General features: G+C 44.4%; 1 protein-coding gene across 1 annotated transcript in view; it reads right to left on the reverse strand.

Moving 5' to 3' along the window:
* plxna1b (plexin A1b) overlaps positions 1-14,457 on the reverse strand; it is a 190,172-nt gene that overhangs the window by 49,848 nt on the left and 125,867 nt on the right. Inside the window, 1 exon segment of the mRNA XM_030091523.1 lies at positions 7,299-7,499. Within this exon segment, the coding sequence (XP_029947383.1) occupies positions 7,299-7,499 (201 nt within the window).

The raw sequence follows: 14,457 nt of genomic DNA on the forward strand, positions 1-14,457 counted from the left end.
TAAGTCCCGTGCTGTTCCATATGGCACATATCTCATCGCAATGTGTCATAGCTCACAATTCCCTCAGCACACCACTGCATTACACTCACTGAAATAAAAACATCGATTTCTCCATTTGTGATGTAACAGGAGAGCAATCAGCCACAGAAAGGAGTTAGAACGTTAGCATGAACTCATTCTTCAAATTCTGTAAGTCTTACAGTCAGAAAAGTTTTAAAGTTTATTTATAGGGGTTCTGCCAACAGCTTATATATCTTTATTTCACCAGAAGTTATACTGCAGTTGCCATAACATTCAAGATTTCTCCATTTCTGGTCAGATTTCATGCTGCTTTGGTTGGTTTTTGTCTTCTGAAACAGCATTGGATGTAGCGACAGATCTAGATAGAGACCTGGAGTACACACCCCTGCTGCTCGTCTTAATTGTTTTACCTCTGAGAGGTTGAGGTGGCTCACCGTAGAGCCATTAAGTCACCCTTTACTCGAATCACAGGGAAAATAAAAATTAGTTTTTGTTACTCCAATGCAGCACACATTCCTGGGTTTAAAAAAAGGGTGTTCACAACTTAATCTAATGGGTCACTTTGCATTCACAAAGACACACTGAGCGATGACGGATTCATTCAACTGTACTCTGTAGTCTAAACATCAATTAACTGAGAGCAGTCTTTTTTTTTTTTTTTTTACAGAGTGTGCAAGACTGAGGAGTCAAAGAGCCGCCTTTCCCCTGTAATATTTTCTCATTAAACTGTTTAGAAGTCATGATAAATATAAATAAGCAGACAGTGAAACATGACTGAAAATGAAATGTGGTTCAAGCGCTGGTGGGGCGGCTCATCTTTCCACACTTTGACTCTCATTTAACATAAAGTTCACATTCCCTCAGTTACATTAGCTAAATCCCAATTCATATTCTCTATGTGGTTATTTTCAGGTGTCTGGACATGACTTCATCTCACGTACAGAAACTAAAACAACCTGAAAAACACTTGAAAAGAGGCACAGAGGTGAGCACCACTTTGTTTTTCCTCTCGGCGGACTGATAGTGGGAGAAGCTCGCTGGAACAATCACTTTTGCTACTTCATTGTCACTTCAAATCATCCTCCAGAAGCAGAAAGTGCAGCACTGCTACAAGACGAAAAAAAAATATGTAGAGTAAAGGTTACAAATCGCTGGAGATGCAGCGCGGGAGCCAGAAATGAGAAATAGATAATGAAAGAGGGGTGGAGATGTTGGCATATGCTGATAGCTGTGCAGCGATTAATTCTTATTTATCCGGAGCAGCAGCGTGGGAGCTCTGCTCTTCACCTGTCAGAAAAGAGGACAGTCTGCGAACCAGTGATGGGGAGGAAGATAAAGGAAAGACAAGACATGGGTACATGAGTGGGAGGGGGAAGGAGGGGAGCGCGCTTCACAAGGAGGGAAGTATCTCTTGCACTTAATTCATGTTTAATGGCGACAATGGGAGATGAATCGGATCACTCAGTGTAAACACCAAATCACTTCAGATTCTGATTGTGATACAAGAAAAAACTCAAACATATTTAAAACTACATGTGCAGATTGTTCTCCATTAGTCAGCTGTCCCATGACAAAGCTACAATCAGCAGTTTTTCGTCTGCAGATCTTCACACTGAATCCCTCCTGCTCTTTCAATACATTCCCAGACGATACACACAATCGCACAGTGACACACACACACACACACTTGTGTCTGCGAGCCAATTAAAACAGTGTCAGTGTGTGCTGTGGCTGAGTGCAGTGGCAGGTCTGGTGTTTATATCTCATTAGGCTGTGCCGGGCCAGGCCGGGCCAGACCGTACCATGCTCCGCTGCACCTACCCTCCACCGACCAGCAGCAAGGCCCTCATTAGCCTCGTCACTCTGCCATCTTTAGCACTCTGCAAAAGTGAATATGTGTGCTCAAAGTAATGCAGAATCTTCAGTTTTTACAGTTGGTTGAGTATATGAACTTTTTAAGAAGCATGTTGCTTCCAGCACTGAACATTCCATTTTTTTTTCCAAACACAACAAAGAGTGTGTGTGACACTATTAGACCAGTGTAGCTTGTGTAACCTCTTTCCCTGCAGACACGTTTGGCCTCTTCTCTAGACCTTTGTTTGCTCAGACTATCAATCTATTCATTTATTTATCCATTTTTCTTGTCTGTCATCCTCTTCTCATTTCCCATCGGAAACCAGCAGATTAATTGTCGCTTCCTCTCCAAGTTTGCCGCTCACTAAAACCTGATGGTGTGTTTTCTTTTGCGCCGATACCTCGCTTTAAAAACTCCCAAACCTTTTTGTTTCATTTTTTTAACCCCCCACCCCCCCCCCCCTTCCTATCTTCTCCGAATCCGTACGGCTGCTTTCTTCTTCCCGTCTGTGTGTCTGAGAGCGCACATGCACACAGAGACCGGCGCTGCCGTGTGCTGGTCTCTGCTGCCCGACTGCAATTCATCATCATTTTATCTCCCTTAATTGGATGCCATCAGGACCCCTGATACTTCGCATCTCTACTTTAACAAACAGCTGCTCTCTGCACACACACACAGGAAGAGCACATGGACGCACACATCCTATCCCAAACTAGATTTTCTCCACATGCCCCCATGTCTGCTTTTTTTTCTCCCCCCTCTCTCGCTTGTGACGGAGCGGGAGAAAGAGGGTGATGGAGTGGCCATGGGGTTTATCAGACAGAAGGTAATGGTGTAAGGCCCACGCTGATATTATCTGTCCTCTTGTTCCTGGCCTCCAGGGAGAAACAAGAAAGAAGGATAAAGAGGGTAGAGAGGGTAGGGAAATGGAGACACAGGAGTACAAATGGACAAAAAAAAAAAAAAAGAAGAAGCTGGGAACAAGGGGGGAGATAAAGGAACTTAGAGGTAAAGTCTGAGTCTTTTCTCTCAGCCTCCAAATGATGTCCAGCTGTGCTCCGTCAGCCTCCGCCACTCCAGTGTGTGGCCATCCCATGTGCGAAAACATTGCGGCGTGTTTGTTTTCGTCCCCTTCCGTGACCCCTCCGGCATTCGGAGCACAACTTTCCAGCCAACAACTCAGCGTCCCCCACTGGCCTATGAACGCTGTCCCACAGCCTCGGACTGGACTTCACACTCCAGGAGGCCGCCGCAGCCAGGTCAGAAAACCGGATGCAGACACCAGCTTGCTGTTTTGGTCACCACTGACCTGAGTTAACTGCTACCATAAGGCCTGGCGGATGGCTTACTATGTGTCAGTATTAATGTGGGCTTGCTTGGCACTGAGCAATGTGAAGGAGAGGCTTATTTTTTCCCTCTATCTTCCAACAAAATGATCAGCATCTTTCTCCAATTAACTAGCTACCGGACCTCAGACAATCTGCCATTTCATCAACTTTCACAGGTTCCAAAAAAATGTTGATTTATGTTTGGCTAAGTACCCAAATTTGCAAGTGCGAAGGCAAAGTGTGTGACTATTACCATTTCTTTCAAGGGATAAAACTTCATGAAGACCGAACACAGCAGAATTTAGAGCTATGAACAGTTTTTAAAGTCTCCGACATACGATTCCTTCAAAGTCTCAAACCCCTCGAACATAAAGCGGTTTGCTTGTTTCATGTCTCTGCCTGCTACAGCAAAGCTTTTTTCAATACTGCATTCTTTCTCCGGCATAAAGCTAAGCTTCTTCTCTCCCCCCTTCGGGATCAGTTGGGATGTACAGTAACCTTATACAGAAATACCAAGGCACCAATATTTTCTCCCATGAACAGATATGGATAGTCGATACCGAAGGAGGTTAGCATGGAGCTGAAGTTACACTATCATATATCATATGTGTCATATATACAGCAGTTTATTGACAACCTCCTGTTAGAGGATACTATGTATATGTATTGAGTCATTATGATTGCTGTAAGAGCAGTGCAGTATGGGAAACTGAAGTTTAAACACGATCTGACTGCGGATGTCATGAATATCCTGTGGATAAACGCATTCTTTCGGAGAGTGTGATGATACTGTATGAAAGTAAAGGCGAACGAGTTTTGGCCTCAGGAGAGACTTTTGAGCCGGTTTTCTCTCTCACCTTATCCCCATCTCTATTGTTCCTTTCAACATCACTCTTCCTCTCACTCTTCTCCATTCACTTCACCTGAAATTGTCTACTACGCTCTAATTTCCCCAGTCTGTTTCCTTTCATCTTCGTTCTTCCACTGCTCTCTAGCATCACTTCCTTTTCCATCTGCTCCCACCTGCAACTTCACTGCAGTTACTCCTCTTTTCCACCGTCACATATCTAGTCCATGTTTCTTTCCCTCTTCATTCCTCCTGTTTCAGGTCATAAAGAATTCCACACAGCTCTCGTCTCTGCCCTTCTCCTCACCTTTCTCTAAGTAATGCGTGTCAGTTTGACACGCTCGTCTGCGATACACTCGTGTGTCTCAAACACAAGGCTAAACTGTGGATTAGCACCCTTGTGTTTATCCCATTGATTAGCAATCCTAATACCCCCCCACCAAACAGTCTTTTCAGAGTGGTCTAATAGAACTGTCGCACATCCAAACACACACACGCACACCCTGGGATCTGTAGCCTGAGGCATATCGAAGGATGCACATGTGTGCACATGCACAGGCAATGATTAACCCCCATCCCTGTAGACGTGCGCCTACAGACTGAAGCGGCAGTGTGTACACAGCATAACCGATGAAGTCTATTTCCACTGCAGTGTCATGCATGATTCATTGAGTTGGTGCTCAACACTGTCAAAGTAAGAACAAACACGGCGGGGTGCGTGTAAAAAAGTGGAGATGTGAAGATCTATAAACGGATAAACTAATATTTAAGACCCTCATTCTGATGAAATATGGCTCCTCGGCTATAATAAGAACGCTCCTACTAATAATTCATGACACATAATTAAACTCATAATCTCGAGCCGGCATGAATTATGCCTTAGCGGCAAGTTCATGCAGCTGGCACCTTTTTTCACCAACTGAATCTAAATATGGACGCGTTCGGACTGGATGCACGCGCCGCATCAATATCTGACCACGCAGTCAAGTTGCCACCGCTAATTGCTAACAAGAGCTAAGCGCTGACAGCGCAAGGCTAATTACTGCTAGCATGTCTTCTTCGTGGACATCACATCAGACGGAGGAATTCAAGCTTTTGGCTTCGGCGAGGCCTCTCCACTGATTAACACTGGCCCAGCAGCTACAATAAACAGTCAATAAACCGACATCTCTACGGAGAGACAACCCTATCACCAGATAATTAGCCCGGCCTTCACAAACAACTGCCCAGCGTGTGCCAACACCTGAACACCGCCCGTCGATACAGATAGAATCAAACGGCGTGCCGGCTGTCTCAGCGGTCACCAAGCCAGCTTTACATCGAAACAGTACAGGAAAAGTGTCTGCAAGTGTCTATGGCTGCACTTAAGGGTCTGCAATGGTCTTCTCACATCCAAAATACTTTGTTATACAGTATACGCATTACGTATTTTAACAGATAGATACTATAGGTTCAGGTTTTAGCTTCAGTACAGCACACAGTACATCTATCAAAATGAGAATACTGGTCTCTACATCGCTCATACTGCATTGCTGTTGTTGACTTTGGAGTTCAAGTTCACTTTTTATTGCTTTTCCCTACATCATTAGTATGTATGGATAATATTCCAACCACTTCAGGCCACAGTGGAGAGTAAACAAAAAATATCTACCAAAGTTCCAGACAATAACAATGGAAACCCACTTTATGTGCATATAATGATGTATCTTAAAATAACAGCAGAAATCTAGAAATAATAAGGCCAACAAGCATATCTGACCAAGGTTACTTTCACCACGTAGAAGCATGCTGACAGGTGGTGAAGTGTGAAGGTTTATTTAACTATGACTTGTTAATCTTTCTACTTGATGCACATCAGTCATGTTTCTTTCGCGTTACTTTCAGTGACAGCTTCAACACCTCGGTCTTCATCTCATCTGATATCCCAGAATAGAAGACAGGGACGAACGCAGAAACCAGGAGAAGTAAACTTTGTGTGAGACAGGGGGGAAGATGGAGTGAGGGAAAGTAGGGGATGGCAGGAAGAGGAAAGTATGACAGACGGAGGAAGGATGGAGGAGAGAGAAAGATGAGCTCTACGGGCTGATAGAGGAAGGGAGAGGTATAGAGTCGAGGTGTAAACATGATCAATCCGCTCCCAACTAGGTTCAGAGACAGACTTCCTCTTCACATTTTCAGCCTCAGTGAAGCGCAACGCTAGCTACCTCTTATCTGTCATGCTAGTTTGAAGCCTCACAGACGCAGGCATGTGTACACACACACGCTCACGCACACACGCACGCACGCACGCACACACACACACACACACACACACACACACACACACACACACACACACACACACACACACACACACACACACACACACACACACACACACACACACACACACACACACACACACACACACACACACACACACACACACACAGAGTCAGACACACATTTCAATGTACAGAACAGGCATGGATCTACACACAAACATCTCAACTACCCTCAAATCCGTTGCATCCTGTAATTCTTATTAAAAAGTTCTGCCAAGAAAATCAGTTTGAGGTTACTTTAATCCAGCGCACACTGCGAAATCTCCACAAATGATTTTCAAATGAATGAATGAAGCCTTGGCTGACCGTTGCGATCGCTTTCCACTGTGATGCTCCGTTTATGATTTAAACTGGCGGACAGGGAAAAGCTTAATATATATCTGCATCTTAATCCAAAGGCGAGCGCGTGCCGTCGATACCTATTTGCCGACTATCAGTTCAATGTGGCATAAAAGCATTGGGTCATTTATCCTGATAGTGGCTCAGCCTGCGTTCCAAGTAGCACACAGTGATCTATCAGGACAAGGACCATATTAGTGTCCAGAATGGTCATTAGTCGTAGGAGGCCATTATTTAACCCTGGAGGAGTCAATGTCCTCCCTGGGATCATGATTTAGTTACCTAGTTGCATCGATTAGGTCAAGACTAATGGCATTGAATCATTATGCTTTTAGGTTTTCCAAAATGTGAGGCAATCATCTGTGCGCTGGTATATATAAAAAATAGGGCATTTCGGATGCTTTAATTGTGTCTGCGCCCGAGACAAGGCATTCATCATTTTCCAGTAATATTTCTTTTAGTCTATAATGACTGCAGAACACATCATCAACACCTGCTGCGTTCTCCACCATTAACAGCACTGAAATTGCCTCCCCTCAGAATAGATTACCCAAAATGCCTGCGCTGTATCTGGTCTTACTCACCGCTGTTTTCTGGCACTGGATGGAGGTGCTGTTGAAGCGCAGTGCGGGCACGCTGTGGGTCTCCCCCTGGATGTGGAACATGCACTCGTAGTTCCGCTGTCCGGATTGGGGCTGGGGCAGGTTCTTGGCAGCCAGGGTGATTGGCTTCGTCACCCCGACCGGGATGTATATCTGGGTTGAAGGCAGGATCTGGGGGCAATCCTGTGGAGTAAAGAAAAAAAGTAAACACACTTAACTTTTATCCCCAAAAGAGACATTTATGGAGGCAAAGGACTGAGATAGTTCAACACAGTCAGAACGCAACACAGCACAAACAGAGAGAGATAAGAGTCGGGGTGATGAAATAAATCATTTGTTTGCTGCTAAAAGCCGAAAAGTGAGAAAGCCGTGGGTTACATACTCTATTTGACTCTGTGCCAGATTTGCTATAACACACACGAGTTTAAGAGCTGTGCTGTGATGCATGGCTCGCATGTGTTGCGGGCTTGTGCAACACTCCCACTGGCCTTGCACCAGATTTAAACGCTGCACAGAAACATTTGAGCATAAAAAAGCTTTTCATACATAGTTCATAAAGTATTATCCACCCAGTAAAACTATTCGCATCACAACAGTGCTGCATTGTTATGACAGGAGAAATGACTCCAGTGTATTATGTCCGTGTGTGGATTGGAGTAATGAGCTCATGAACTGGGTTTGTGAGTGTGTGTGTGTGTGTGTGTGTGTGTGTGTGTGTGTGTGTGTGTGTGTGTGTGTGTGTGTGAGAGATTGATATTGGCCAGAGCCGATTCTTGTTTAGATCATCTGAAAAACAGCCCATCCACTGGCTCACACCACTGAGGAGCACAACCCTGCAGGGTGTGTCCTCTCGTAAGATGAATGGTTTTCTCAGTTTGCTGTTGGATTAATTCAACACATTTGCATGTTTTAAGCAGAGAGGAATACGATAGGACAGTGCGTGCCATATGCAGTCTCTTTCTCTAGATGTGCATTTGTGCATGTGCATGGAAGAAATAAAGTCATTTCAGTGCTTATTCCACAATTTGGCAGACAGACAGAACTTGTCAACACTGGGAATGTGAGAGAGAGAGAGAGAGAAAAAAAAAAAGAGCAGTGGGGTGGGTGACAGATCTTATACAACATGAATTAAAGCTTGGGTGGAACGAACACACCCTGTGTTTCAGCCAAAAGGATAACAAACTAGATCACTGCTGGCAAATCACACGTCTTACAACCTGGAGTCACTTTGATGTGACTCAAATACAAGACATCTGCAGGCAGACGAGGAAGACCAGACCGTCTTTAATGTGAAGGTAAAGGCCTTGTAAACTATGGGCCAAGAGCGTTAATACTGGCAGACCAGCGCGTCATGGTCGTGTTGACAGGTCAAAAATAGAGAGAAGTAATGAAAAACATTGACTAGATCCTTGTAAAATATTCAGTGCACATGAGGCCCTCACACTGATTCACTCCCCGCTTGCAGCGCTTCCTTTAAGCAGATCTCTGGCTCCCTGTCAGTGAATTTTTCTTTCTCCTCCTCTTGCTGTAGCTGTTGCACATTAGAGGCTACAGCCTGTCCCCGGGGCCTGAACACAATGCCGGAGTTTGTTCATTAGCCTGCTTAGCCCCGGCCTTGTGTGTCTGATCACACACAAACACATGCACAACACATAATGAGAGAGGGGAATACCACGCTAGGAGGACGAGGACTAGAAGACCTGATACATAATCAGCTGAGGAGAGGGGGGGTGGACGGTCTGAAAGGAGGGACTGATGGAAGGAGAAAAGGGGAAATAAAAGAAGGGGGAAATGGGAAATGGTTGAGCAGAAAAGGAAGAAACCAAGTCAAGTAGAGAGAGAAGGCAGAGGAGGCTCATTTAATTGGGAACAGAGCAAAGGGTAAAGATAGCTGCTCATGCGGGGAAAGGAACAGAGAAAGAAAACCAAAAGGGATCAAAAGGAGAGACATGAAACAGAAAGAGCAAAAAAGTACAAGGAAAAAATACATTTTTGACTGGATATGTAAAGGACAAATGCCTGGATCTGTCTCCATCTCTCCCCTCTCCTAATTCATCCATCCATCCAACTTCATTCCCGTCATGTAGCCGAGCCTCCCGACAATGTCCTACTTAATTAACTGCCTGGAGTCCCAGACAACACTTGAAAATTGATGGAGGGGGCAAGGGAGCGAGAGCGAGGGAGAGACAGAGAAGAAAGGAGAGATTGATTTGCACTTGTGCCTTTTGAAGACTTGGTAAAAAAAAGAATGCGAGTGTCAAAAGCTGTGGGCTTGCATCGTCCACAGCGCCACGAGAGAGAAAAAAGAAAGGTTTCTGTATCCTGCTGTTATGGATAACTTGGAGGAGTCAGTGCGTCAGAAGCTAGCATAGCCCGTAGCCAAAGCTACATACAGCTAACCTATGTTTTATTCATCCATTTATCGACTTTGTGTCAGCTCGGCTGTCTGCTTGTTGTTTTCTCTGGCAGTCATCTCTCCTCATAGCGTCCTTTGACCTCATTTGGCCCTCTTTAGTATACCACATCAAGAGTAACGTCACGGAAGCAGCGTCAATGACGGATGATTTTGACTTATGTTTATTTAGTAGGTTCATACTGAGGCGTCTCTAGATTTCTACATTAGACCAAAAGGTTGGATACACTTTTTAAATATAGAGAGACTGAAACCGAGACTTTTATTTACCCGTTCACAATATAGAATAGAAATACTAGTAGGACTGTGGATTGGTAAGAATCAGACAGAGCGAATGACAGACCATGGAGGACAAACATGCTATTCACGCAGTTTTTACAATCAGTTTACACGAATGATCATCATTCCTTGCAGAGACATCATTTTGAGAAAGTGTGAAATTTAAGTCTGTTTTTCAGACAATTAAATTATCCAGCTGTAACGTGATCACAAATGTTTTATTTTTGGATTTGATTTCACATCTTTTCTAATTGATTTTCTTTTTGTCCTGTCATTTCATGTAAAAGAATACTATGAAAGATTTCTAATGGTTCTGTACATTTATTTTCAAGGTGCACGCTTAGAGTTGTCACCAGTCCATCACAGGGAAATCACAGAGAGACAGACTGAATCGAATCCATGCTCACATGCACTGTTTAGCACTATTTAACATTAGAAACTTGTTGGGATTGTGGGATAAAACCAAAGAAAATACAATACAGTCAGCAAGACAACATTATACTGTATTAATTCACTGAATTAAAATATTTGTATCACTGTAAGTGCATGTCGATGCTGGTTTCTTGAATGTCGAATCAGACTGATATCCTAGACAGAATCCAGCGGAGTTGTGGGGGGAAAACAACGGAGGCAGGAGCGAGAAAAGATGATATTTTGGGAGAGGAAGTGGGATAAAGGGTAAAGTACTCAGTTGAGAGAAATTATTCCATCGGTATTTGTGACAGGTGCCAAAACAGTTTCAAAGCCCACATTAGGGCTACAAAGTGCAGAGTACATTAAAACATATCTCACCGGGGGATTCATTTGAAGCTGGGAGAGATTTTTTTTCTCCCTGTTTTACTACCTGCCTTTTCCAGACTTCCTGCTATTCAATTCATCTGTGAAGGAGGACGCCGCGGTATTCAAAGCCAGATGTGACACCAGGAAACAAGTTGTCCAAACAATCGGCTGGACAAGGCGATTGTCACTCAGATGTCTCAGATTATGACTGTAGGTTTTCAATAGCCATTAATGATTGTACAGAGAGCAGCAAGCAGCAGCTCACCTCATCATAAGGATCACTAAATCCTGCTGTACTGTAGCTGCTAAGAGGCATTTTTAGTGAAGTCGTATGTGGCCGTGAAGTGGAAAAAATGCTTGGAGGAATGTGAGCCACAGATGGTTTCTCTGCCAGAAATACAGCAACGCAAACATCTGCTCAATTTGGAGATTTTTGTGTTGTTGTTCGTCGTCAATGATGACACCGTTTGCATTTTGACATCTTCATAAGTATTTTTAACAACAGCAGATGTGGATACTATGGCAGAAAACCTGCTTTGCCCCTGCACCCTCCCAAAAACAACAACAAATTAAAATTGTATTTTTACAGATGAAAAATTGATTGCAAGTAAACAACTGCCACCGGCTTTAAAACAGACTGAGTGGACAGCCTGTGTGTGTTTTTGACTGCGTGAATGAGTGTATATGTTGGAAAGTATGTTTGTACTGGCTGGCATCCAAGTCTACAACTTCTGTCACAGCAGCCTGAGGGCACTCCTTACCTCTCTCTATTTGTTTTCCCCTCAAAAGCTGCTGTTAGCTGAGCCGCCTCAAGCCATCGCCGCAGTTCCCATTGTTTAACGATAAATGCATATAAAATTAACATAGCATTGAGATACATCGTACACACCGCCGCACGCGCTGCTACTTTGAAACATTTCCTGCCTATAAAATGAGAGGAGCTTACTTTACATGTCGCTGATGAATATTTTAGGGATTAATTTGTTTAATTTTAATGCATCTGTATCTCCCCGGGACAAAAAAAGTCCCAAATAGCATTCCTCACAATAGTACTCTTCCAGTTATACAAACACTGACCTGATTGTTTTGACACGCTCTCACTGCAGAAACCCAGATGCCAGTTTTGATCGAACGTCGCCACGAGCTCTCTCAGAGGAGAGCAGCTGCCAGTCGAGGCTGAGCAGCATCTAATATTAACACACCACTTCTACTGCACCAAAGTAGAGAAAAAAATTAATAAATCCTGTGTTCGGGCAGGTTGGGGGGGGGGGGTGAGATAATCTCCTCTTGCAGGTGAGCAAAACACCTTCTCACATCCGGCAAGAGCAGATAATGAGACAGTCGGCTGGAAAGTGTGCATTCGTGTGTGTGTGTGTGTGTTCAGACGTGTGGAGGGTGAGAGATTAAAATCAAGACATGGACGGTGGAGGGGGAGAGGGAGACATGGGGAGGGCGGGAGTAAGGAGTATGAAGGCAAATCCTGGATGCTATATAAAAATTTTTTAAAAAAAATGTATGAGAAAGCCAGAGGAGTTCTGAAGGCTCTGGCACAGCCTGACAAGATATAAATTAATAAAGCTCCAAAAACACTGCGCATATGTAATGAGGAAGATGTCTGGTCTGTTTTTTTTTTTTTTTAAAGCCCCCTCCCTCCTCTTCTCCCTCCACTCCCCCCTCTTAGGTCCATCTATAATTAATTAGCCGACTCTGTGATGTGGAGACTATAGATCAGGGAGGAGAAAAAATAACACACTAAATAATGAAGTAAAGTGATACGGGGAGCCCGGGGGGGGGGGGAGATGAGATGGGCACGGACGGTCACAAAGGAGCCAGGGGGGCACGCTGCTGCTGCACTTGAGAGGGACGGCGTTTGTGTTCGAGTGCGAGTCTCTGTGTGTTCGGGGGGAGGGAGTCCAGAGGCTCCCCTCCCCCCCCCGCTTCCCCCATCGCCTGTCGACACGACCCCCGGGCTCTCCCACACACACAGGAAGCCACACATCCATCTCCGGCCTTGAACTTCAGACCCATCCATAAGCTTCGCGCCATCTACTGCGCATTAATAAATGTCAAAGGGAGGATCCTCTTATGAAACCCACGTGCGTGACACGGAGCTGGTTCTCAATCCAGGGGTGAGATCTGAAACACGTAACCTTTGTGACGAGCGTCGCCCTCCTCCGGCAGATTGATAAATAATGCTGAGTGAAAACGCCGATGACATGAGCGTGTTATCACCCCAACCGCCGAGTGGGCGGCATCCAGAGAGGCACGGGAAACAAATAAACAAAGCTCTTTTTCTTCCATCTTTTCCCAGGCACGTATACGTTCATGTTTGTGAGGACTTGATACAGAGCAGCTAATATAACTAAAGTGTGCAGTGAGAAAATTAGATGTCAACTCATTTATAGACTATAAACTAAATGAGAAATAAACATATTTTTTAAAAACTTTCAAGAAAAATAATGTTAAATAGCCCTGGGAAAGATTTTTTTTTTTTTTAGTGTTTGCTTATATTCGTTTGCAAAAATTAATTATTCCCATTTTCTATAGAGTCAGTTTCTGAAGTTTTTCAGGATCGTTTCCTTATTTAATGCTTATATTCTTACATACATATCTCTAATGGCGGTCTGCCTCTGACTTAGTCCCTAATTAAAGGAAGCTGTGTAATACCTTACCATGGCATGCCATACATCACACTGTCATTTCAAGGGCTACGTAGTCTCTTTTGTTCTGCGTACCAGCTGGCCGGCAGCCATGTTCAGCGTGCGAGTGGACTTGTAGTGGTCACGGTGATGAGAGGAACAAGACTCAAAGAACAAATCTGCCCATTAAATAGAGATCAGAAGGAGCGTGTGTCGATGGAATATTTTACATCTACGAGCCGCTGCACAACCACTGGTAGAGCACCTTTTCAGCATGTAGTAAACACCATTTAGGGCTGTACACTATTATTAAAACTAACTGTTTACATTAGCTGCAGAGTGCGGTTCATGCATGTTGTATGTGCGCGCATAAAGCTGAGGTGGGCTCATTAGCAGCAAAAAATCCAGGGAGATGTTCTGAGGCCGACCAGACAGAAACGCCTTAATAAAGCAGCAACATGTGAAGCAGCGCGGGAGGAAGGGAAGCCGCGGAAGAAAAAGGGACTTTGAACTATGAAAGGGACTGTGAGATTGTCTGCCCACGCCCTTCTTTTCTTAGCGGAGTGGTGGAGAAGAGAAAGGAGAGAGTGAAACGCTCGGAGACGGTAATGAGCGAGAGAGTTTGAAACGGCGTGACGCAGGGGAACCTGTGACATGGATGTAATTCGGCATGGATTATCAAAAGTCTCATGCAGCAGGAGCTCGACTGGATGTACCTGCAGATGTGTTCCTCACATAGCGCATAAAAATACATTGAGTCAGACTCGGGGCTTTGATGTACCACCCAGGCGCACATACATGTTGATTCCATCTGCTAATCCCTTATCCTTCATTTACAAGCAAGCTGCCAAACCTGCTCGGTTTATCCCCTCGACACACATGGTGCAGTGAAACAATAAAATAAAAGAGCAGGAATGTGTGAATAGTTTTTGAGAGAGCATCTTTCTTAACCCCTCCTCCCACCTTATGGATTTTCATAGAGCGGAGGGGGGAGGGGCGGGGGCGCCTGGCACCCCGTTATCATTCTAAC

This window comes from Salarias fasciatus, chromosome 5 (assembly GCF_902148845.1).
Source record: "Salarias fasciatus chromosome 5, fSalaFa1.1, whole genome shotgun sequence".
Taxonomy (NCBI): domain Eukaryota; kingdom Metazoa; phylum Chordata; class Actinopteri; order Blenniiformes; family Blenniidae; genus Salarias; species Salarias fasciatus.